This window comes from Aedes aegypti, chromosome 2, assembly GCF_002204515.2.
Source record: "Aedes aegypti strain LVP_AGWG chromosome 2, AaegL5.0 Primary Assembly, whole genome shotgun sequence".
In the NCBI taxonomy this organism is placed as follows: Eukaryota; Metazoa; Arthropoda; class Insecta; order Diptera; family Culicidae; genus Aedes; species Aedes aegypti.
In genome coordinates this window covers 378,158,010-378,182,773 of record NC_035108.1, presented here as the reverse complement: position 1 = coordinate 378,182,773, position 24,764 = coordinate 378,158,010, and the positions used below count along the sequence as shown (strand labels likewise).

The following is a 24,764-nucleotide window of genomic DNA, read 5'->3' as shown; positions in this document are numbered from 1 at the left end:
AATCAACAAATGTACAAAGAAATCGCATAATAATGAATGCATTTTATACGTTTTGAGTAGACAACAATTTAAAATCGGTGTACTTCAAAATCCAAATAATTTCGGGTCTTGGGAGTCTTCAGTAAAATTGTCCTGGAGGTCCAGAGCTATCGGATGGTACTTCATTAATTTGGAATTTGACCGCTAGGTGGCACTAGTGAGCATGAAACTTTAACTTTTGTTTTGTAAATATCTTAAGAGCCTGTCCATTTAGAAAGATGGCGTTTTCGACAAAGTTTTTCAATAACTCAAGGGCTATAATTGCTCGAGCAAGTTGATTCAAAATTTTGCTACCAGGCGGCGCAAGTGAGCATAGAAGTTTTGTTTTGCAGAGCCCTTGGCTGCCAAAGAAGCCATCTTTCTAAATGGTCAAGTTCTTGAGATATCCGCAAATTAGTTTCGTGCGCACTACCGCCTAGTGGCTAAATTTTGAATTTATTGGCTCAAATGATGATAGCCTGTGAGCTACTGAACAACTTTGCTGAAAGCGGCATCTCTCTATGTTGTCATGGTCCTAAGATATTCACAAAACAAAAGCTTCATGCGCACTAGCGCCACCTGGTGGAAAAATCTCCAATTTCTTGGCTCAAATAATAATAGCCCTTGAAATACTGAACAACTTTGCTGAAGACGCTATCTTTCTAAGTATATTTTCCACTAAGTAGCCAGGCTCCAGAGATATTTTCAAAACAAAATTTGCATGTACACTAGCGCCGCCTGTTGGCGGAATTCCGAAACTGAATAATTACCGTATGCCAGCCAATGATCTCCTAAACAACTTTGTCGAAGATGGTGTTTCTATATTTTATCTAGATTGCGAGGTATTCCATGGTGAACATGAAAAACCAAGGGAGTTGTACAAAGTACAACGCGCGACAACTCGCGTTACAAAAATTCGCGCGACAACCGAAAGGTTAAATGAAGATAGCCCTTGACTAACTGAACAACTTTGCCGAAGACATCATCTTTCTAAGTGGTCTGGTTCCTGTAAGACAAATGCACACTAGCGCCGCATGGTGGCGGCTGATCGCCAGAAGTCTGCTATATAACTAACTGTAACTACAAGTTGCACACTTGGTTGCCAATGGATTTTAAGGCGTTGTGATTGAGCGATGTTTCTTTCAACTGTTAGGTATGTACCTAGAAACATCGTTTCTACAACAAAGGGTCTAACTTCAACGATTTCGTTGCTCACATTTTTAGTAATTATCAAGTTTAAAATAATACTTCATGACGATCTGAAGGACATATATAAGCGTCGTAGGTGGAAGTATCAATGTTTCATTGCACATTTATACATAGCTTAGGTTGTTGTACTGTAACCACTACCCACATCTATGATAATAGTTAATTACTTTTCAAGAGTTATATTGCACGCTTTCAAAGGTTCTTTCAATAATTATGTAAGCACTTAGGGGGGAGGGAGGTGTTTATACAAACAAGGTGTTTTCCTTACGATGAAGGGAGAAATCTCACATTATATTTCTTTGAATAGATATATCATCGATTTTTTTCAATTTTAAAAGTTCAATTGAATTTATTTTGGAGGTAAAAATGAGATTTTTTCTTAAAAAGGAGGGTTTTAGAAAATCCTACTATGTTTAACATTGGAGGCATTGTTTCAAAAATTTGGTAGAATGTGCTTTTACGTGATTCTAGAACGATCCCGATTCTATATGATACGTTTATAATGTTACATCTTGGTTTTGCGTGTTGTCATCACTCACGATCCTGAAATGACGGTCTATAATAATGGACCTAGAGACATGATAAATACTGTCGTCATACACGTTCGTATTTAGCTGCAGTGATAGCTATGCGAAAGCTCGGCGTGTGGCGATATGGTTCAACGCCACACCTTTGGAGAACAGATAAAGGACAATTCAGATGGTGTGCGTTCGTTTGTGTTGATTCCTTCGGTGACCTATTTCCAGGGCAAGAAAATTTAGAGCATACAAACATAATGTGCATGGGAAATACATGGTCATTTACAATTTTGGCATGCATTCAACCCATCCAGACGATGGCTTACTAATCTTCAAATTTAGAAATGAAACAAGTCAAACCGAATGTCAGTAACCGAGTCAGATAGTGTGCATGTAAATTAACAGTCCATTACGAATCACTTCAAAGCCAATTAGATCCCCCCTTCCATATGAGCAGTAAAAATGGTAAAAAATGACGACAAAATAATTCATCACATTTGGTATCGGGCCAACTTTGTCGAACACTAAATTCAGAATGCATTGAATCGTTTAAGCGTGCCAGGAAAAATATGACGGAAGTACGTCATCTGCCTAAAAACGTTACCTATAGCGTGTCAATCTTCGACCGACATAGCTGAATGTAACTACCTAGTCTATGACTGATAGAAGTGGGTTTTCGATCGTACGTAATAGGCATTGATTACAAAGCAAATAAATCGGATTTTTCTTTACTTATCCAGCTTATACTTCTTCTTCGTGGCTTTACATGCCAACTGGAATCGGATTTTAATCATAAATTCAGATGTTAATTGAAGGGTCCTTCCTTATTTTTATTGTATAATAACGCGAGAAAATGTCTCATTCGAAAAGAAACTCGACCTAATAGAATCATATGCAGATTTACAGTTTTACTCACTAGGTTCACTAATAGAGATCGAATTTCTAGATGTTTCGTGCATTTGATAATACCTATTGGTTTTATCTCCGATTGGGCGGCAATCACCGTTGCAAGTCGCCTCCGCAAACATCAGTCTAGGCAATTGATACATAATTCATCTGCCCAATGAATGGTGTACATCGTTGAATGAAACCCATTGAAAGCCAACTGATGTCCTTGCATACATCCCCATATATATATATACTCATCCAATGAAACAAAAATAGTCCCAATAATGTAATCTAAATATAGCGCCGACATAGATTGACGCGGAAACAAACAGGCCGATCGAACATGATTCGCTTCCGGTCCGTAATAGTAGAAATAACCACACGTTAACAGTGCACCGTTACTTCATCCGGGAACGATACCATTATTGATAGATTGAGGTGGGCGAGTATTATCCTATTTTAAAATGACATTTTCCAGCACACCCGGGTCATATCTGGTTCTTTCTGACGTTACGTTGGGCCCCAGGACCAGAACAACGAGATTTAATTTGTTTGTTCTTCAATGTTTTATACTTCTCTTCTTGAATGCACTTCTGGACATTAAATTAATGTCAATTTAATTTATATAAAGGACTGTTATGCCTGCCAAATAAACGAAATAAGTAAGGACTTTATGTCATCTTTTATGTATCTATAACTCAACAAAGAACATAGAAAATTCCCTTTTGCAGTACCAAGGGACCAAATGCAGTACAAGAAATACCCATTCTGAACACGACTACTATGTCTCTATTTGTCTCTGGTTAGACCATATGTCATGGATTCGTAGCGGACTACCATAAATACACCGACACGTTTATGCTTCCAGTGGACCATTTTGCCCTTTGAAAGAAGCACCACATAACAACGGACTAGCATGCAACGCCCAGTGGCACAGTCGAAATACGTTCCTGACGAAACGTTTTACGGACTGAAGCGGGAATTGAACCCACACTCATTAACTCGATGCGGCTAAATGCTTGGTAAGGAAGCCCACAAGACGAGAATCTACCATGGCAGCAAAGAATCTCGAATGCCTAAACGTCAATCAAATCAAAACGTATCCTTTTATCCTTCCCACTAGAACTTCCAATTTTCCGTGATACCTATGAAAGAATGAAGAGGTCTCTGCTACTTTCATGTATCCTGTCAGAGAATGTCAATTATGATGAAAATCATTCTCCCAGAATTTGAAGTAATTTGGAAGAAATTGGGTTGTGCACATGTCATTTGAAGTTTATATGGAAATTACTATGGAAAAGTCAACGTTTTGTGGTCTATCCTCTAAATGCTCGTTATAATAATCTATGAGAAAGTGAACAAAAGCTTCTCATGTGAAATCTTCCCAGCTACTCTGCCAAAGACCACATTTTGATGGGACATAAGAATAATTTGTTATTATTGATAACAAAGTCTAAATCATGTTGCGATGATCATTAACTGCTTTTTTCTATAGAACATTGTAACCTGGATTACTTTGCCTGCCAAACAGTTGGTGAAACGTGCTGCATACAAAGCCATTTTATGATGATGAATAATAATTTATTCTGACATCCAATCATAATGTGGTCTTCTGCAAAGTTGCAGCTTGAAAGATTTCACATGAGATAAAATATTATGACAAAGAGATAGAGGGCTGAACACAAAAAGTTGGTGTTTTTCATAGTAATCGCCATATAAAATTAAAATGCACAGTCAAATTTCTTCCGAATCACTTCAAACTTTGGGAGGATGTTATTTACCATAGTAAACATCGTTTAAACGTAAGGGAGCCAAAATTACAAAATTTGCATCACTCTAGCGGCCAATCAATTATTCTTCCCTATCCCTCATCTTTCGCAAGGACGTGTCCAGGACAGTTCTTGACTCAATTTCGTCTAAGGGGCAGATATTGTATTTATTTATTTTATTTTTTAACTTCAAATTGTGAAAGAGGGAAAAGCCCCTTTGAGTGATTTTTAATTAAAATCTTTCTCAAAAAGGCACAAAACCTTTTTAAGACGGGAAGTAGGCAACTCTCATAAAGCGGTCTATGACTGTACCTTCTACGAGTTTGTGCGAATCGCACAATGATAACCGTTTCGTAATTAGTTTTCTGATTTATTTTTTTTTTTGTTGAAGAAAACGGTTCAAAAACTAGAAAATAAAAAATCGCCGGAACTGGCAACAGAAAAATCTAACTAAACATTTTGACAACTTGTCAAAAAGTTCAAACTATCGAATTCCCTGTTTTTTTTACATTTTTCATGTGTTGGAACTTTGTTTGCTGCGCACATTTTCCAACTCAACTATTTGAATTGATATTGCTGTTTTCATTTGAGATGCAAATGTTGAGTAAACGTCCTCCCAATGCGGTTACACAAAACAATCAAAGGACACCTAGCAACGATTAGGGGTCATGCACAAACTACATCACGCTTCTAGAAGGGGGGGGGGGAGGTCAAGCCAAGCGTGACAAGCCTCACAAAACTTTCGAAGGACTCATATAAAAAACGTGACAAAGGGGGGGGGGGGAGGGTCGAGAAGGTCGAAATTTAGCGTGACATAATTTCGCTTATTTAAATCATCGAAGAAAGAAAAATCTATCTTTGACATCGCATTTCTTGTGAAAAATCTTACCGCGCTTAGTGTTCCCGCATTTGATATTTGCATTTCAAACGCACGTAGGAACCTTTTTCGCGTTGAATTTCACATAATGAAAAAATAGGGAATAAATCATAAGAAACATATTTGAGACTTCTAAAAGAATTCTTGAAAGAGGTATTTGAACATTAATTTTTCATTGAGTTTATGGTTGCATTGTACTTCATTAAAAATTTTCATAGAAGAGATTTTCAGGAATACCCATAGAGCAACAATAATAAACTGATAGCTGAACCCAGAAGAATTATCAGGAGCAATTCCTAAAGAAATATCTTGATGAATTCGAAAAATATCTTAAAACATCATAATTAGTGAACATTTCGATAAACTGTAGAAAATATTTGGAAAAGAGATTCCCGAAAAGCCCAAAATTCCCAGAATTTCCTAGAAGTTTTCTGGGTGTGACTCGGATGAGTTCAAGAGGTAATACCTATAGAAACATATTGAGTAATAGATAGAAGAATTTCTTCAAGTGCCATTAGTAAGATTTTTAGACGAATACTTGGAACAATCCTTAAAGCAGTCTCCGTATGTAGCTTGCCAGAATTTTTTGATCAATTCATGAAGTTATTCCTTGTGTTAATTAAAGCAAATTTGTTCAGGACATCCTGAGACTTCACTGGGCAATTTCTATTCTTCCAAGGGGATTTTTTATTTGAGAAAATCCCGGAATTTGTGAAGGTGATACTGAAGGAAGAGAATTCTATACCAATAGCCGTACCAAAATAACCGTTTTTTGCTTCACGCCGGTCATTCGATTCTATATTCATTCGAAATTATGAGTCTTTCTTGAGCTCCTTTCGATGAAAACTGCTGTCTTAGTTTTCATCTAAAACCATTCAAATTTTTTACGGTAATTACTATAGAAAACAAATATATTAAGTCTAGTACACGACACTAAAGACGTCCTTACAGTTAAGGTCGAAATACGCGTATCTGTCAAAGGATACAAACTATAACAGTGGTCCTCAGCCTAACTGACTATGCGGGCCACTGCGGTACTTTCAGAACATGGAATGGACAACAAGACATGCAAGAATTATTTTTGGCGGATTTTATAGAAAATCAAAAAAAAATCTTTTTTTAATAACTCCAACCTTTTTGAGTAATATATAATTTTCCATCTGCACGATTTTTTCTTTCGAAATTTGAAAGTTTATTGTGTCAGGTTCCAACCTAAAAATATCAGGTGAGCATTTTCTGGGTTTAACAGAAAGAATTACGGTCCCTTTTTGATGCTAAAATATCCCCAACATCTGTCTATTCCGCAAAAGTTTTGTGATTTTGAAAAGGCATTTGTGCCTATCATTTCAGCTTAGAAACCAATTATTAGGGATTTTTAGAATAATTGAAGCTCAAACACCATCAATCTTTTCAATTAAAGAAACTTATAGCATTTTTTGCAGTAATATAGAAATAGAAATGGGTCATTTCTCAGCCGAGTGGTTAGAGTCCGCGACTACAAAGCAAAGCCATGCTGAACTCGATATACGAATGCGTAAGGAGTGTAACGAAAAGAAGTCGCAAACATTCAAAACGGAATATCTCAGAGCATAGTTCATCTTTTTAAAAACATTTTTCACGAAAATCTTCATCATGTCATCAAAAAGTGAAGCAACTAAAAAAATATTGAATAATATGCAGTCTTAATATAAATAAAACAAGGTTTATAAAGCATAGAAAATAAAATCTTGCACAAAATTACATTTTTGAAGTGTCTTCTGAAGATTCGATGATTTGTATTGAACAAAATGTATATCAAACAAAATAGGATGAAAAGCTCTATCGGAAAATTTGTTAACTTCACACAGCACGTAAAACGGATTTCAAAAGAATAAACTATTGCTGTAAGAAAGCTCATTATTGGAAAAAGGTCGGTTTTAGAAAGTCACTTTTGTATAACCAACTTTTGAAGCTCTGTCATATATAGCGGTAATTATATAGAGTACCATTTTTGCTTACGTTAAGGTACCGTGGGGTAAGTGGATACAGAAAAATCAATAGTCAACTTCATTATTATGTACAGCTTACGTGAATAATGTTATTCAAACTTTTTTCTGTGGATAAAAAATGAGGGACTAATATACTTCAAATCGTCAATTATTTAAGTGTTTTCTGATTTTTATGTATTGAGTATGAGGGACTTGAAAATTTGCGCCAAATGATCCACTTACTCCACCATGGTGGGGTAAGTGGATCACCACTAAAAAAAATCTATTCTCAAAACATATATGGTGTAATTATGTATACTCAGAATGATATTGCTCTCGTTCTTGTCATTAGTGCTAGCTATGTCATGTTTTGATGCTTTAAAAATTGAAAGTGTCTTTATTTTATTCTTTAAATTATCAATACATTAGTTCACACTAATTCGAACAAAAAAAAAAAAACATTGTAGCTAGAATTATTTGGGTAAAAATCTTCTATATAATTACATTAGTTATACTGAAGTATTGTAGGATTATTCCTGACGATGTTTTCGAAAAACACTGGTAGTTTAAAAATATTAGTTACATTTATTTTTGTGTAACAAACTGAAATTTTCTTATTCTATTTATGATTGGATTTCTATCATCTGTCTACAACAATTTATATGGTCAAATAAGGTACGATAATATGTTTTCAATTGGAAAATTAGTATATATTGCTCTTTTGCAACTCAGCTTTAATAAACCACGAAAAGTTTAGTTTGAATTTTGCAATATTCATTCTTTTATATTTTCTAGTACCAGAAATATTAAAATACCAGAAATATTAAATTACGTAAGCAGTCTGCCAATAAATGATAATAATACTTGATCCACTTACCCCACCCCATTCAAAAGTGGGGGTAAGTGTACCATGTCCAATATATTTGTATTTATTTATAAAAATCATATATTTTTCATTGTGATTCATTAAATTAGAATCAAAATGTTCACCAGGCGTTGAAAAAAATAGTAGAATTTGATTTGAGGATGGACAATGGATTTTTGATTGACGGAAACCAATTTTGAAATTAATTGATTTTTGCAGCCAACAAGTTTGCTTGTGTTAGTGTACGTGTAGAACCAGTTTTGCACTAGTATCAGTGTGGACGTAAGAACATAACATAAAACGATGCAATGGTGCGAAAACATTAAACATATTCAAGTATTTATGCTCAATATGGACAAATGATCCACTTACCCCACTGATACACTTCCCCCACTGTACCTTACTTCATAAATATGCAAAGAGACTTTTCCAATCAAAAAACAATTTTTTATTCGTTGCAAGCTTTCGATATTACCATTAACGTGTAGAAAGAAAAAATCAAAAAAACGAGGTCCTTACAAATCGACTTTTTTCGATTTTTGTATTTGCTCTCAAATGCTTGTTAATGTATTTTTCAAAATATTTTTTACACTAAGTCATGAGAGTTGTGGCACAGAATATATTAGCATAAACGAAAACCATTTCTCTTAAAATTTAACACATTTATTAACATATCAATTTTTTGTAAGGTGTACAAGATTTTCATCGACATCTGTTAGTAATTTGTAAAATTATCATACAAAACGCCACTTATTGTTTCAATCACCGCATCATAATTTTTAAGTACATTGTAAAGCATTTCTGATCAAAAAATTGTTTGTTGGTTCAACCCAATATTTTTGACAGTTCTGAATGTTTGCGACTACTTTTGGTACACTCCTTAAATGGCAACTTAGGCAAAAAAAGCTTTCAGTTAATAACTGTGGAAGTGCTCTTAGAACACTACGCTGAGTAGTCGGCTCTGTCCCAGTAGGGACGTCAATGCCAAGAAGAAGAAGAAGAAGAAGAAGAAGAAGAAGAAGAAGAAGAAGAAGAAGAAGAAGAAGAAGAAGAAGAAGAAGAAGAAGAAGAAGAAGAAGAAGAAGAAGAAGAAATAGAATTTAGTAATCTTTTTCAAACACGGGGACATAAGGACACATCCACAGGAAGCGACTATCCCTGTCCCAAGCAAATCTCCGGTGCAATCTTGGAGCAGAATATTTATTTTTCTGTGGAAATATTTCTGAGATCTGTTGATTCTTTTTCACACTTAAACCCATTACTTTGCATCTATTTAAAAATGCTACTTCAAAAGAATGGTTGTGCTTATATAAAGTCAAAAATTATTTAATTCTTCGATATTTTAAATCTCTTCCTCGAGTCGACCAACTGCTAAAATTTCCTTACCGTGAAAAATTGCGCTCTCAAAGCTCTCAAACAGTTCAGGACGCTTCTAGTCTAATTGACTGATTAAGCTGTGGATTAAGCTTTTTTGAGATGTAAGGAAAGCCAGGATTCTCAGACAAACTACAGAGCTATTCATGGAATGAAAAAATCAAACGAAAAATGCTTTATAAATTTATGATTGCATCTCATCTGCTCGTCACGGTGGAACACAGAAAGTATCATGTAAAATAAAGTATTAGGTGTAAAAATTAAAAAAATATATAATCCTTGTTTGATGAAATCATAACCCGCGGGCCGCACAAAACTATGCAAAGGGTCGCAGTTTGGTGACCACTGAACTATAGTGAAATCAAACGGTATAGTACTAAATTCGGGTTTCATTAATTTATTGGTGTTCCACTAAACAACTTGAAGATTTATACTATTATCTCAGTTTCCATCCAAAAGAGCTCAACAAATTTTGGAGGACACCACTTGCCCAAGAATCGAATGAGAGGTGAGCTTAACATTATTTAAGCCGCTCTTATATAGAGTCCATAGTCATAGAGTAATCCTTTGGAGAGTTCCCAGATGGACTTCTAGAAGATAATTTAACAGTTCTGATATAAATGATGTATTGTGTGGAATTATTTCTGGTAAGATCTTTGGGAAAAGCTTTATTTTTTGTTGGATTTCAAGGATTACTTGAGAAGTTTATCATGATGCAATTATTTTCTGAATTTTCAATCTTACAATTAATAAGATGAGAGAATATTAATGAGAGAAAAAATGAAAAAAATATACTCACATCTCCTTCTAGCCGCAGTCGGTTATCCATGCTTGCATCGAATTCGTTCGGCATTTTGCACTAATTATTCACCATAACAAAATTAATCCGTTTCAAATTATTACGCTACTAAAGGTAACAAAGCACTTAGAAGCCGCTTCAGACACCAACACTTAGCCACTGCAACGGTACACGGCACATCCAATACGTCGAACGTTAAAACCTGTAGCAATGATAAGCAATGGAACTGTGGGAACTTTTTCTCCACTTTCTTTTTTTGGTAAACTATCGAGCACAACCAACACAATTTTTCACAAAGTGAAACACGGAGTCACAAATATAAAAACGCGTGTTTCTTGATGATGCACAATCCTGTTACTGCTGTGTAATGAATTTCTTCACGATGGATCTCAAATCAGCGAAGGAATGGCGCTGACTCACATGTTTATTTACTGTAGCTGACGACGCTCTGTTCTACGAACCGGAATACTATACAATACAGCCGATAGTGATTACTATCAGCTGAACACCGTACAATCTCCAATATAGCTTTATATATTTCTTCTACTTTTATGATACTATATGAGAACCACACTAATTGCAGACGCTTGGAATTTGATACCCCATGTGTTGAAAATCACGTTCACCTGCCTGAATGGAATATTCTGTCTACCTATGTCCAATTTGCCGCCAGGTCTAATCACTATTTTTCGGTTACTGACACTCCTGAAATGACGACACCACGACGATACACTTGCTCCAGCCAAAAGTTGCACTCTACGACAATACAAACTAATCAACACAAATGAAAGTAACAACCGACCCAACCGACAGCTGATCGCACAGGTATAACGAAAACTACGTAGTACTCAACTCACACATTCCAACGTTGGTTAAAAAGTGGCCAGCAACGAACAAAACTAATCTAATAGAGGTATGATGGGCAGCGAACATCATCGGGAAAACAATCGAATTCAGGTCAAATAAGCTATCACTCCACTTCACGGTCGGGAAATTCTCCCACAAATTGCGCGCACACAAGTTCACATCGCCTAGAGAGATAAAGAGAGCAAGAAATTCAATTTCGGCCTTTCCCTGCCGCACGCGTGATGAGATGAGAGGGAAAATCTCTCTCACTCACCGAACTAGAGTGAAAATTTATGCTAACCGACCGACCGTCCAACTATGATGGGGGATGAATGAAAACTGGATGGATGGCTCCTCACGATGGGTACGAACGATACACTGAAATAAATCAGTAAGGCTATTTTATCGGAAATTTCATATAGTATTAATCTGTCGATCGACATGTTTGTTTCAAGTTGTATCCCATACGCTCCATATGCTAAACAGGTTGAGTGTAACTGCAACCTTATGTATTTTACAAAGATTCGTATACGAAGAATTTATATGCAAGTCAAATGTACAGTATAGGAAGAGATACAAGGATTGCATATAACCTTCACTATATTGTCCAGGTTGCACATCACATATGCGCGAGTGTCATGTAGGTAGTACCATTTTCATGTCAAAGCGGTAGAGCAAAAAGTGCTTAGTACGAATCCACACGTTTTCAGGACAGAATTTTGATTTTTTGGTAAGTATGCCAGTTTTCACAATGTTTTTCTCTCTAACAATATTTCTTTTCCATAGAATTTGTAATCCAACCGGAAATGACCAGATCCAAAGGTGACCGACACTGTTTTCAAACTAAATCGGTATCCGATTCTCAAAGATGTTCTATGTCGGCATTTCATTTCGTAAGTAAACAAATTTTAATTTTAGCTCTTGTAATCACATAATAATTTAAACAATTTTGTCGTAGAAACTGCAACCACAATGAAATTGACAAGATGCCAAGATGCGCTGGAGAAACTTTCAACTCTTAAGTTAAGGAGTGGCGGATCGATTTACTGCAACTAATTATATAGTTCTTAAATTTGTATGTACATTTAATCTGAAGCATGAAAATATGAGCAAATTGAAATTTAATAAGTTTAATAATTTCAAAAAAATATGGTCTGGGTATGTTCTTATCGTATTCATAGAATCCTAATTTAAATTACATGTGAAGCAAAATCAAACGAATTAGAACTTCATATAAAAAGAACTATTTTTGATTACTAATATTTATGACGAAAGCATATATATTCTCTATCCCACATCCACTAGTTGAAATTATATTCATCGCATATAATCATAACATGCTTAACCAAACAACATGTTATATGCATTGCATATAATTCTAAGTCGACGGTTTTCTTGTACGATAAGACCTATATGAAATTCCAATAGTGCAAGATTATATGCCTACCATATAACATCTACGATAAAGGTTGGCTCAGTGTACGATTGGTAGGAGAGGGCGGTTCAAAACGAACCGTGCGGGGCAAAATGGCTCAAATGAAAAAGTGCTCAATTGGGCTGTTTAATGATGAAAACTGATCAGTTTTTATAACTTAATCGAAAGAGCACATTTTTCCAAATATAACATAGTTTTATTGCGCCTCAATATCTTAATTTTTATATTATAAATGATTGGAAAAGATTTCAGCTCGTAGAATCAATAATATTTAAATTTGAATTATGACAGCTCACGTCGAAATAAAATTTGCCGAGGGGTGATTCAAAAGTAACTGTATTTAACGCTACATTACCGTTTTCAAGACTTAGATGGACTTTTCCGGCTTTTTGTTTGTATCGAAAATGAAATAATAGATTATCACGAATTGCCACACATTTGGCTGTATTAAACGCTGGTTGTTTTAGAATCTTAGCGATTTTCAGTTTATCTTTTCAACAGTCAATCTAAGTAAGATAGGTAAATAGGACATGTCCTACGCACAAAAATACCTGTGTCAAAGGATTGTCTTTCCCATAATTCAACACGAAGTGACATCGTTTCTACACAATTGCCATGAGCATTCCTGGAAGTATTTCTTGACAAATACTGTACTATACTGTATCGTTCATTTGCAAAAGGCAGTTTTCTTCTGAATGGACTACAACGCTAGAAAAATAAGAATGTCCGTTCCTTCATTTTGTCAATAGCGATAGATGGACGTTCTTGTTTTTGACCTATCGGAAGAGACTTACATTGAAAAATTTGAAAATTGCTCTATTCTTACTGGAGCCTTGAACAAAGTTCGCTTATTGTACATACTGTGGTACAAGTATAGTGCTGCTGGCGATGGCCGATGATGCACTTGATTTCCCAAGGCATTCCTGGAAGAATCTGTTGAGCAATTCCTACAGAAATCCCGAAGCACACTCTGTAAGATATTCGGTGATCAATTCTTAGAAAATGATTGGATCATATTTCCTATGAATCAATAGATTAGAATAGATTTTGGGGTAAATTTCTTAAAAAATTTTTGTCGGAAACATTAAAAATGCCTGCAGAAAAAATCAAGAAATTCCAGCTTAATACTTAAAAAAGTTTCTGCACGATAAACCATTTATCAAGAATCTTCAGCTTCTTGAATAATGTTACAATTAGCCCGGAAGTTTCTAGCTTCCGTGATATTCAGTTTGCACCACTGCTATGAATCGCAAGTTGACATCAGTTTTCAACATATCTTTAAATAATATTTCAGTTGCATTTGTGATACAGCACGACTTTTTTCTGTTCAATTAGGCAAAAAAGCGCATTTTTTCTGTACATTGTCACAATGGCTACTTTTTACAAATGAGACTAACTTGCGATTCACGACAATTCAGAAATTATAAGTTTCTTTCAGTAAGCTCTGTTAAGCTACCTCGGGAATCTTGATTTCACAATTCTGCGAAGAACCCAAAGAAGATATAATAGACCGTAACACAGAATGTTGGTGTATTAATAAGGAAATAACAGAACAATATCACTGGCTATTAAGTTTTGCAGTTTGTTCTAGTTTTTGTCTCAGTGAACTAATCCGAAAAAGGAAATAATTATTGATCAAATAATAAATTACCAATGAAGTTAATCTAACCCAGGCCTGCCCAACCGTTTTGAACAGGGGGCTAAATCTTCGAACAAAAATTGTGTGTCGGGCCATTTTTTTTTAGTTTGCCTGCGAATTCCAACATTATCAAAAAATCGATCAAATCAAGCAGTAGGAAATAGGGTCGTATGGAAAAATTGAAGAATACATAAATGATTCTAAGCATCATGAGAGTTCTGTAAAATTCCTTCTTTTAACCTGATTTACAGCTGGAAATGAATTTCTCGCGCTTCCTTGCCGAAATTTTCTACAGCGACTCCCGTTTGAACTGAGATTTCTTTTATTCATTATATTCTTTTATTATTTCTTCTTTTTCAGCCGCGAATCAGGCTTTTAAATATACAGTATTGGACAAAACATTTGCAACTTTTTCGATTTTCCATACAAAATGATAAACTTTGCTAAGCTAGAACTCAGTTATTTATGGACCAATTCGAATACAATTTTCACAAAACATCAGATATAACTTGAATATTGACATATATTTTTGAATATTTTTTCCAATTACGAGTTTATAAGTAATAACGGTTTAACTAAAGTAATTTTCGACGAAAAATTCATAACTATTTTTTCTCAAAATCTGAAAACCCTACACAAAGACAGTTTTTCCTCTAGCAAACTTGTTTATCTCGTTATAATCTACAACTTTGCTGCTTCATTAAGCTATTCCTTCAATATGTTTAGTTATGTCATTTATAAAAAATCGTCAAAAAAATCACTTTAGTCAAACAGTTACAGCATTTGAACTAATGCTTGGAAAAATCACTCAAAAATATATTGCTGTGTGCGTTTGGAATGCAAATATCAAATGCGCGAACAGCAAACGCGGTAAGATTTTTCACAAGAAATGCGATGTCAAAAATAGATTTTTCTTGCTAAGGCGGCGCTGATTTGTGTAATCGTTGCTAGGTAAAGCCTGTCCACGATAAATTTCGGACACGGATGGCGGGTGTACCACAGAAAGTTCGAGAATTTTACAGAAAGAAGGATTAACATCCTTGTCAACTGTTTATTTTGTAGATATAACTCTTTTATTCTGAAATAAACAATTGTTTTTGTTGAATTATGAGTAACTTTTTTTTGCTGCCATTATTTGGGTGTCCGAAATTTAACGTGGACAGGCTTTATCCTTTGATTATATTGTGTTACCGCAATTTTAGGACGTTTACTCTACATTTGCATCTCAAATGCAAACAGCAATATGTTAAAATCCAAGTTATCTCTGATATTTTGCCAAAATTTCATTCAAATCAGTCCATGAATAACTGAGCTATATTACAAAAGTTGGTCATTTTGTATGGAAAAAGTTGTCGAAAAATTTGCAAATGGTTTGTCCAATACCGTATATCTTGCCCAGGACTCTGTGAAAATTATAAGCAATACATCAAAATCCTTATAAAAACCCTGCTCTGGATTCTGTAAGCCAATGATTTTATTAAAAACTTACTCAGAGTTCGATAAAAAAAATCTTTAAAACAATACTTTATCTACCCTGATAGTAATCAAAAATTCTGTGCAAATTTTGCTTTGAATCTTGTCCTAGAATTTTCTAAAGTGCCATACAAAGTTCTATAAGAATTGTGCCTAGGATTCCGTCAAACTCATCAGCATAAAAATCCTGTTCTGTAATCTTTAATAAAGCGAGGAATTTGTTGCAGCTTTAGCGATTATCCTAAGATTCTGTGGATTGTTAAAAACGATTTTATTTAAATTTTCATGTTGTTGTATTCTTAATAAATTCAATGTTGTTAAAGAAGTATTTACTTACATCTCAAGATTGATATGCGTATGACAATACGAATGGTTCAAGACTCAATAAATTCAAAATTTCGAGTTAGTTATCCAGTAAACTTCGAACAATTATATTTGATATTTTGTACATTATGAGCTTAAATATGTTGGATTGATTGTATGTTTTAAATAGAAATTGATAAAATATTCAACGGGAAGATATGTGAAGAGTCTCAAAACTATTGGCGGGCCGCATAAAATAAACACGCGAGCTTTGCGTTGGGCAGCCGGCAGTCCTGATCTAACCGATGATCTAAAAGCTTTCTAAGTTTTGTTTTAATGGCCAGCATGAAAACAGTCACTTTCAATTTTCTGTCTAGGATTTCATAAATTTGGATTTTTTTCTTGGACTTCCGAGGACATACAGATTTTACCAACGTTTGCCTTGCCCATGGTTTTGGATGTGGACGCGCCTCTGGTCATAAGCACAATTCCAAGCATGTCCACTATACAAAAACCTTGAAATTTGAGCAAACGCATCCAATGGTCATCATCATCATTATTCCGCTAAACAGTTGTTTACAGAGATTTGTTTGCGAGTTTGTACAGTATGGTGGCGCATTTTTATATTTGAGATGTCGCTATAGTGGCCGATGGATTTCATGATTGAAATGAAGATTTTTCAATATACATTGACTGTTTAACGAGAAACTTGCGACGATCGACGCGCCATCATAATTCATATAACGGAGGGTATAAGAACTAACTTGGAGGTGATGATTTCGCAATTTGGAGGTTAAAATCACCTCCAAACACTAGCGATTTTGCGGCGGGATGTTGACGTTTGATCACGAATAGAATAGACTAAAACGAACCGGAAGTCTTTCGTTTGATCACGGGGTGGAACGGTCAGAAAAAAAAAACAGTTTTTGGAATAAACGAAACAAGGATCTGATAGCAGAATACAAATCGATGACGATGAACACGAATACCAAGCTGGTTTTCGAGAGGGCCGATCAACGACGGATCAAATGTTTAGCCTGCGTCAAATCCTAGATAAATTCCGGGAGTACAACTTGCAGACTCATCATCTGTCTGTAGAGTTCAGAGCAGTGAAGAGAAACGAGTTGTGGCAAATTATGTCCGAACATGGCTTTCCGGCGAAGCTGATTAGACTGATTCGTGGAACGCCTGATGGAGCGAAATCATGTGTGTGGGTGAATGACAAGATTTCGTCATCGTTCGTAACCTTAGATGGATTGAAACAGGGTGACGCTCTTTCTAACTTGCTGCTAAGCGCTCGAAGGTGTTATCAGGAGAGCCGGTGTGCAGAGAAGCGGTACCATTATCACACGATCTCATATGCTCCTTGGCTTTGTGGACGATATCGACACCATCGGGATTGACCGTCGGCCAGTGGAAGAGGCATTTGTGCCTTTCAAGAGGGAGACAACGAGGATCGGGCTCACGATCAACACCACAAAAACGAAGTACACAATCAGGCAAATGGACTATCGAAATACATAAGAACCGCTTATGTAAATTCGCCACAATAAATCGGGTTGAAGTTTATATCTCTGCCTTATAAAACCAAACTTTGAAAACTAAAATATGTTCACGCGGCAAACTGGAATCGAACCAAGGACCTTGCGATCGTTAGGCTTGTGCGTATACACCACGCGCTTATCGACGTCTTGATGTGAGTTGCAATAACCGTTCCACTTTGCATAAGGCAAAATGTATGCATTTCGATAGTCTAGTTCACAGCGTGCATGATAGCAGGTGGTCAACGTGGGTCCGGACGTGTTAGTGGTAGCGAAATGGTGCTAGGCGAAGAAATGTTTAAAGTGGTGGAAGAATGTGTGTATCTGAGAACACTAATGACGTGCGACAATGATGTAACCCGCGAGGTGGAAAGACGTATTGTGTCTGCGGGTAATCGCTGAAATGTCGCTCAACTTTCGCGTAGCTGGACTGGTAAGCGCTTTCAGTTTAGTGCTCCAGCGATGCATTGAAATAGACTGTGTTGCTCGAACACTAACATGAAAAGGTCGCCAGAGTCCAGCAACGTTTTGGTCGCGCGAAGCAGTTGAGCGAAGTTTGTGTCCGTTCTGGATTTTGTCTGCACTGACAATATTGCAGTTGCGAGTCGGGCTTTCTACGGGCTCCGAACCAGCTGAAGTCCCATAGCCTGCAAACGAAAACAAAACTCGCATTATACAAGACACTGATTTTTCCGGTCCTCCTATATGGCCAAGAATCATGGCCATTGAAGGAAGTTGACAGGAGAACTTTCGGGTTGTTTGAACGTTAAAGGCCGGTTTGCTACTGGCAAGAAAAGGAATCGCCTATCTCGATGCGTGGAAAATTTCTCCCAAGAAATGGTCAAGAAAATCACTTTTTTCTGATCGCAGTACGCAGTTGAGAAGAAATGTCACTTCAAAGGGGGCTCTCTGTAGGAAATTTCTTGACCCTTTCAGTCAAGGAATTTCTTTACTTTTCTTGAGCGAAACAGCATACTTAGCTTAAGTGCTGCAAACAATACTCCACGGTAAACTAGAAAACGGCATCTGACGGTGTTGCATGGTTTACGAGTTGTACCAAGTGTATAAAGAGGTGGATATTGTCATGCGCATAAAACATGGCAGGCTGCGATAGGCTGGTAACGTTGTCCGTATACCGGAAGAAAGACAAGCAAAGACCCTCATTTTTGTTTACGGCGGATTCAACTTTCGATCGAATCCTATTCGTTCGAATCCATGGCCCACTTGATTTTTCTGGCGTAAACGGGAATGCAAAACGGTTTTCGATCGAATGAGCGTTCGAACGTAAACAAGAATAGGGGTAAATATTCAACAGAGAACACGAACGAAGCCGCCGACTTTGTGTGGGGCACCAAAAGTTCAGTGCGACTGGAAGCGATTAGCCCAGGACCGAGCCCAGTGGAACTCATCCATTCGGCGCAGATTCATCGTAGAGAATTGTAGCCCATCAAGTACGACAAACTTAAAAATAAAATGTCTCTAGTTTATGTTGCGGTTAAGGTTCGGCATAAATAACATAAACTAATGTTTAGCAACAAGGTTCACTTTATTAAAAAGTCAGATTCATTGAAATGGCAGTCACAATCAACTTAAAAACTAGATAAGTTTAATGATTTTAAATGAAATTAAAACTACTATGAAACCTGGTTCACTTCTTAGCCTTGCGCTTCCTCAGCAGTGCCGGAAAAACGCCTTTCTGCCAGAACTCAAACGATTCACCCATGACCCCATCCACATACTCCTTGTCGTAATCGATCCAAACTTTGGTCACGTTTCGCGTTTTTTCGAAATCCAGCGCGGCCACCCCGAGCAACGCTTTCGTCTTGCGCGTCATGTGCATCTGCAGTTGGATCTGGGCGAAGTACTTCCTGGACAACTTATTGACATCGATGTAACACGCGTGCGTATTGGGTGTGTAAGGGCACTTGATTTCCAGTACGAAGTCGTCGGCCAATCCGTCCGGCGAAGCACCCATCCATGGGAACTCCGGATCCAGTACCAAACCTGTGTTCCTCAGAGAAGGGTACTCTTTCTGCAAAATGGCGAATACGTGTCCCTCCAAATCTGTTCCTCGTTTCATGGCAAACGAAAATCCAGAGCTAATACCCATGATTTTATTGGTGAGCGAACCGTTCAGCATGGTGCAACGAGAAGCCTCATGCATTCTGGAAGCGGTGACTCTGCCTTTACGCAACTCATGCCACAAATCGGTGTCAGCCTGTTCCACAGTGAGAATCTGCGCCTTGCCACAATTCTCCTCGATCATACGTTTTCCGCAAAATTGGAGAAATTCGTGAGGATCGTTACCGGGATATTCACGGATTAGGTTGAACAGTGATAACTTTAGAGCCGACTCCATTTCCATTGGGCTTATGGAGGCAGTTTCTTTCTTTAGCTTAGGCAACGAAGGGATCTCGACCTTAGGCGGGACAGTACCCAAGTTAACGGGCTGTAACACGCCAATACTGTTGCGTTCTCGTTTTATCTTCTTGGGTTCGTTTTCCTCTGTGTTCTCGATTTCTTGGATAGCTTGCTGTTGCTTATGGTGTAACCAGATTAAATAGGTGTAGATTTTGGTGCACTTTACTGAAATTAATCGACATTTAGAATGGCAAAATGAGAATAAAATGACATCTTAATTTGTCCACAGTTCGAAGAGTCTCACTCTTTCTGCTCCTTCGACACACGGTTTTTATAGCATTATCACATCAGGTAGGTATAATTAGTAAGGCACAGACAAACAGACGTAACACTCAAATTATTTTCTTCGCACAGCATAATAGCGCCCAATTCTAATACTTGGTAGTTGGCCGACGGGCCACCCGTGGCGCTCGCATCACTTTTGTTCGAGTTTGACGTTTGCTCACTACCGCCACCTAGTTCGCGGTTGGCCAAATTAAGTATTTTTAGCATTGGGCGTGGATGTTCCCGTGACTATGTTTTAAATTGATAATTGTTCTAACTGTTACATCTGTTTGTCTGTGAGTAAGGTATCAAATTAGGTAAAAAAATAAAAAAAAAAAAACCGTTAGACGTATAGGTAGTGACGGACAAAACTTTAAGACCACCTCAATCAATCTTTTCACAAGCGCGAAAATGTGTGTATTTGTAGCATATTGCCATTGTGATTCAATAATTTTGTTTTATTATTCAGTTTTACGCATAACAGAACATAACAATAGTAAAATTGAATTAGTAGAACACAGTGCGACAAAATTAATTAGTAAAACATGCGCGACAAAACCATAAGTTCACTAGTTAAAATTAAAGCTACGAAATTATGAAACATATTATTCTACCGTTGACCATGAAAGACAAATTTGAAGGAGGGAACTATTTAAAATCAGCATATCATTTTTTTTTTTAATTTCTTTATTAGTATTATTCCAAACATTACATTCATTATTTCTTATATCTAGGTGTTCTGTGTTATTAGACAACACTATCATCCTAATTTGGTAAAACAAATCTAAGATTTTATTAACATTTTGTTAACAACATATTACATTTCATTTGCCGTAGCAGTTCAGATTTTTTACAGGTGAGTTGATTTCACCTGCTTATAAGACAAAAAAAACGCTTTGAATATACCGTCAAGCTACCATTCACCGTGCATTTAAGAAAAATTTGCACTTCAATAAATTGTATAACTTTTCCAAATAATTTGATGCGTACTAGAATACCACTACGTAGCGTGCAATTATATAATAATTCAGGAAAAAATATAAAACTAGTGTTGGATAACAAAAAATACTCTAAAAATATGTTTGAAAAAGTCATACTAAGGTCGCCTCGTACCGTTCTATGTCACCATTTACCGTGCACTCTAGTGCACCATTCACCGTGCATATAGTTTTCGTCATGATTTAATTTTGTATCTTGAAGAAACGTTGGTAATGGAGCAACTATGTTGCTAGTAGTGTGCGCACTCATTTTTAAGAGTATTAAAATCTTCATTTATAATAAAAACCATAGAAAAGTTTAAAAATTTACTAAATAAATAATGTTTCATTAAAATCGTTATAGGAGGTTTGACTGTATTGTCCAAACCATTTCATATTCACTTAAACACTCAATATGAAGTTTTTTAATCACGACATAACAATAAATCTAATGTTACCAAATAATTTCAAGCTGTTTACAGTAATGCACGGTAATGGGAACCATACATATTGAAAAGGGTCCATTTACCGTGCATTTGGGTTTTGACTGAAACACAATAAAAAAAAATAAATTGCATAAAATTTCATTGCTCATACGATGAAATACATCTAACTAGTAGTATTCACAGTGTAAACTTGTTGAAATTTTGAAAAATTTCATACTCTAACGTTAAAATGAAATATGGTAATTTTTGGCGTTTCTACTAAGAGTGTTGAAAAATCTCATTATAAAACAGAATTCACATGATTTTGACTACATAAACTAGGTTTTTCAAAATGCTTTGCGACAAAAACTACTTAATTTTATCAGTTTTATCTTATTTTGCTGACAAAAAAATAATTTGTGAAAATTGTATGAATATTCTGTAGGAATTTGTATATGTGCACGGTGAATGGAGCCCGCACGGTGACTGGTGACTTAACGGTACTTAACCTAACTTAACCTAAACATATAACGCATTAATCGGGGCAATAGGAGATTGTAACGATTTTTGCCTGAAATTATTGATTATTTTATTTGACATTTGTTCCAATGTTTCAACATTGGATATTCTATGTAACTCATTGGTACTATACCAGGGAGGAAGTCTCAGAATCATTTTCAAAATTTTATTTTGAATTCTCTGCAGAGCTTTCTTCCTGGTATTACAACAGCTAGTCCATATTGGTACAGCATACAACATGGCTGGCCTGAAAATTTGTTTGAATATCAAAAGCTTGTTCTTAAGACAAAGTTTTGATTTTCTATTAATAAGGGGATACAGACATTTTACATATTTGTTACATTTGGCTTGAATGCCCTCAATGTGATTTTTGAAAGTTAAATTCTTATCTAGCATGAGCTTAGATACTTAACTTCATCTGACCAATTTATTGGAATGGAACCCCTCTCATCGTGACAACATGTCTACTTGAAAGTTTCAAATAAAGAGCTTTTGGTTTATGTGGGAATATTATTAGTTGAGTTTTGGAAGCATTAGGAGAAATCTTCCATTTTTGCAAGTATGAAGAAAAAATATCCAAACTTTTTTGCAATCGACTACAGATGACACGCAGGCTTCGTCCTTTGGCGGAGAGGCCTGTGTCATCCGCAAACAAAGATTTTTGACATCCCTGAGGTAGCTCAGGTAAGTCAGATGTGAAAATATTGTATAATATTGGTCCCAAAATGCTGCCTTGGGGAACACCAGCTCTTACAGGAAGTCTTTCAGATCTGGAGTTCTGATAATTAACCTGAAGTGTACGATTTGACAGATAACTTTGAATTATTCTAACAATGTATGTTGGAAAATTAAAGTTTTTCAATTTTACAATCAAACCTTCATGCCAAACACTGTCGAATGCTTTTTCTATGTCTAGAAGAGCAAGACCAGTAGAGTAGCCTTCAGATTTGTTGGAACGGATCAAATTTGTTACACGTAAAAGTTGATGAGTGGTCGAATGTCCATGGCGGAATCCGAACTGTTCATTGGCAAAAATTGAATTCTCGTTGATGTGGCCCATCATTCTGTTCAAAATAACCTTTTCAAAAAGTTTACTGATGGAGGAAAGCAAACTGATTGGACGATAGCTAGAAGCTTCTGCAGGATTTTTGTCTGGTTTTAAAATTGGAACAACCTTAGCATTTTTCCATTTGTCAGGAAAATATGCTAATTGAAAATCAGCATATCATTGTAATCCAATTTCAAGACATCTATGTAGTACTTTGGGCACATGACCAAAAAGCTTGAAACATTTACGTTTTGCATCAGGTTCAATCAATTTAACTTGCGTCTCATCTGAATGCAAGCCTTTTTTCCCAGGAAGGATGGAAACATTAGATTTGTTGAAAAATAGAGGTCACGTGGATCACAAAATATTCCTTAGAAGATAAAGTTTATGAAAGTTATAATAATAATGAATGTTATAATATAAATAAATATAAATTTTAGCAAACTACATAGAAGTCTAGAAATCTGTAACGACACATTCACAACAGCAACATGCTAAAATATAGAAATTCATCGAATATGAAAATATTTAATAAGTTAGCTTAAAATATTGTCCGTTCCAATTAGCCGTCAATCGGGCCAAAGTGTTGAAATACGGTTGATATAATGCTAACAAGCTTTAAAATAGTGTTATATTAGTTGTATTTCAGAGCTGCGACTTGTAGTTGCCTGCGTAGTTTATAAATACAAATAAAAATTACCTTTTGTTTTATCACAATCCATGCACTGCACCGTAGTCAGTTCTCCAACGACTTCGTGGAACTCTGCCCTGATATTATGCACTTCTAGGATGCTTTTGGAATCTTTCTTTTTCTTCGATTTCGAGGCAGCCGCAGGTGCGACATCTTTCAAGCACCCCAGGACAGTGATCTTTTTAGTCATTGTTTCAACCTTCAGATCATCGACGATGATTGTATTTATAACCTTTTTGAATGAGCTGTAAAGAAATGAATGAATAATTCATAAAGTTACTATTGAGTTGATTGTAGCTGTACTTACGATCGAGTTCTACGAGTGCCTCTAGTGCCATTCTCGTTATCATCGGTGAAACCATTTTCCTTGACGAAAATTTCAATGGTTTCAGATTTCAGCTTGGGAATGATAGTTAGGTGTTGCATGGTGTAAGCAATAGCCGTTTCTCAGTTCAGTTATCTTTAAAATATTACACTAATAATTCCTATACCTACTGTGCATTCACTAACTTTTGGCGAACACTTTAAAACGAAGGTTTGTTTACCGGATTCAATTTTGCGCCTTTCGCGCTGTCAAGCGGTCGCGAAAGCTGATGCGGATGATAAACAAAACTAGTGGCGAAAACTGATCTTTGGAGACTCTCTATGCCTAGGGATGTCCAAGGCAAGTGTTGTGCAAAAGGTAGGAATTTCTCACTCCGAAAATCATCCGTCCGAATTCGTGATCAAACGTCAACATCCCACCGCAAAATCGCTAGTGTTTGGGGGTGATTTTAACCTCCAAATTTCCAAATAACCTCCAAAACATCACCTCCAAGTTAGTTCCAATAACCTCCGTTATATGAAATATGGTGGCGCGTCGATCGTCGCAAGTTCATCGTTAAACAGTCAATAGGGT

The 24,764-nt window shown here is 36.2% G+C and overlaps 2 protein-coding genes and 1 long non-coding RNA gene across 9 annotated transcripts in view; 1 reads left to right on the top strand and 2 right to left on the bottom strand.

Moving 5' to 3' along the window:
* LOC5565303 (phosphatidylcholine:ceramide cholinephosphotransferase 1) overlaps positions 1–11,078 on the bottom strand; it is an 88,647-nt gene extending 77,569 nt beyond the window's left edge. Inside the window, exons 1-2 of one of the 7 annotated variants that reach the window (XM_021846813.1) lie at positions 10,986–11,078; positions 10,285–10,486 (exon numbers count right to left, since the gene is read on the bottom strand). In XM_021846813.1, the coding sequence (XP_021702505.1) occupies positions 10,285–10,338 (54 nt within the window). In that variant the 5' untranslated portion in view covers positions 10,339–10,486; positions 10,986–11,078. Of the gene's footprint in view, positions 1–10,284 lie in introns of all 7 variants that reach the window. The other 6 variants (XM_021846812.1, XM_021846809.1, XM_021846810.1 and 3 more) reach the window with 6 other exon arrangements.
* A 415-nt stretch (positions 11,079–11,493) lies between these two features.
* Positions 11,494–12,373, top strand: LOC110676932. Its single transcript, XR_002500831.1, has 3 exons — positions 11,494–11,860; positions 11,917–12,023; positions 12,089–12,373. It is a non-coding gene; the product is annotated as an uncharacterized LOC110676932 (long non-coding RNA).
* A 6,673-nt stretch (positions 12,374–19,046) lies between these two features.
* On the bottom strand, positions 19,047–24,459 carry LOC5565304. Its single transcript, XM_001649614.2, has 3 exons — positions 24,174–24,459; positions 23,876–24,111; positions 19,047–20,107 (listed from the first exon to the last, which is right to left on the bottom strand). Exons 1-3 carry the CDS (start codon positions 24,290–24,292, stop codon positions 19,170–19,172), a joined length of 1,293 nt encoding a protein of 430 aa, XP_001649664.2. The 5' UTR covers positions 24,293–24,459; the 3' UTR covers positions 19,047–19,169.
* Positions 24,460–24,764: the final 305 nt, after the last annotated feature.

Bases quoted from the DNA above. Each gene is read 5' to 3' on its own strand.
- LOC5565304 (XM_001649614.2), bottom strand. From the start codon at position 24,292: ATGCAACACCTAACTATCATTCCCAAGCTGAAATCTGAAACCATTGAA. The intron at 24,112-24,173 runs GTAAGTACAGCT...ATTTCTTTACAG, and splicing joins GGCACTCGTAGAACTCGATC to CTCATTCAAAAAGGTTATAA. The intron at 20,108-23,875 runs GTAATTTTTATT...GATTAATTTCAG, and splicing joins GGATTGTGATAAAACAAAAG to TAAAGTGCACCAAAATCTAC.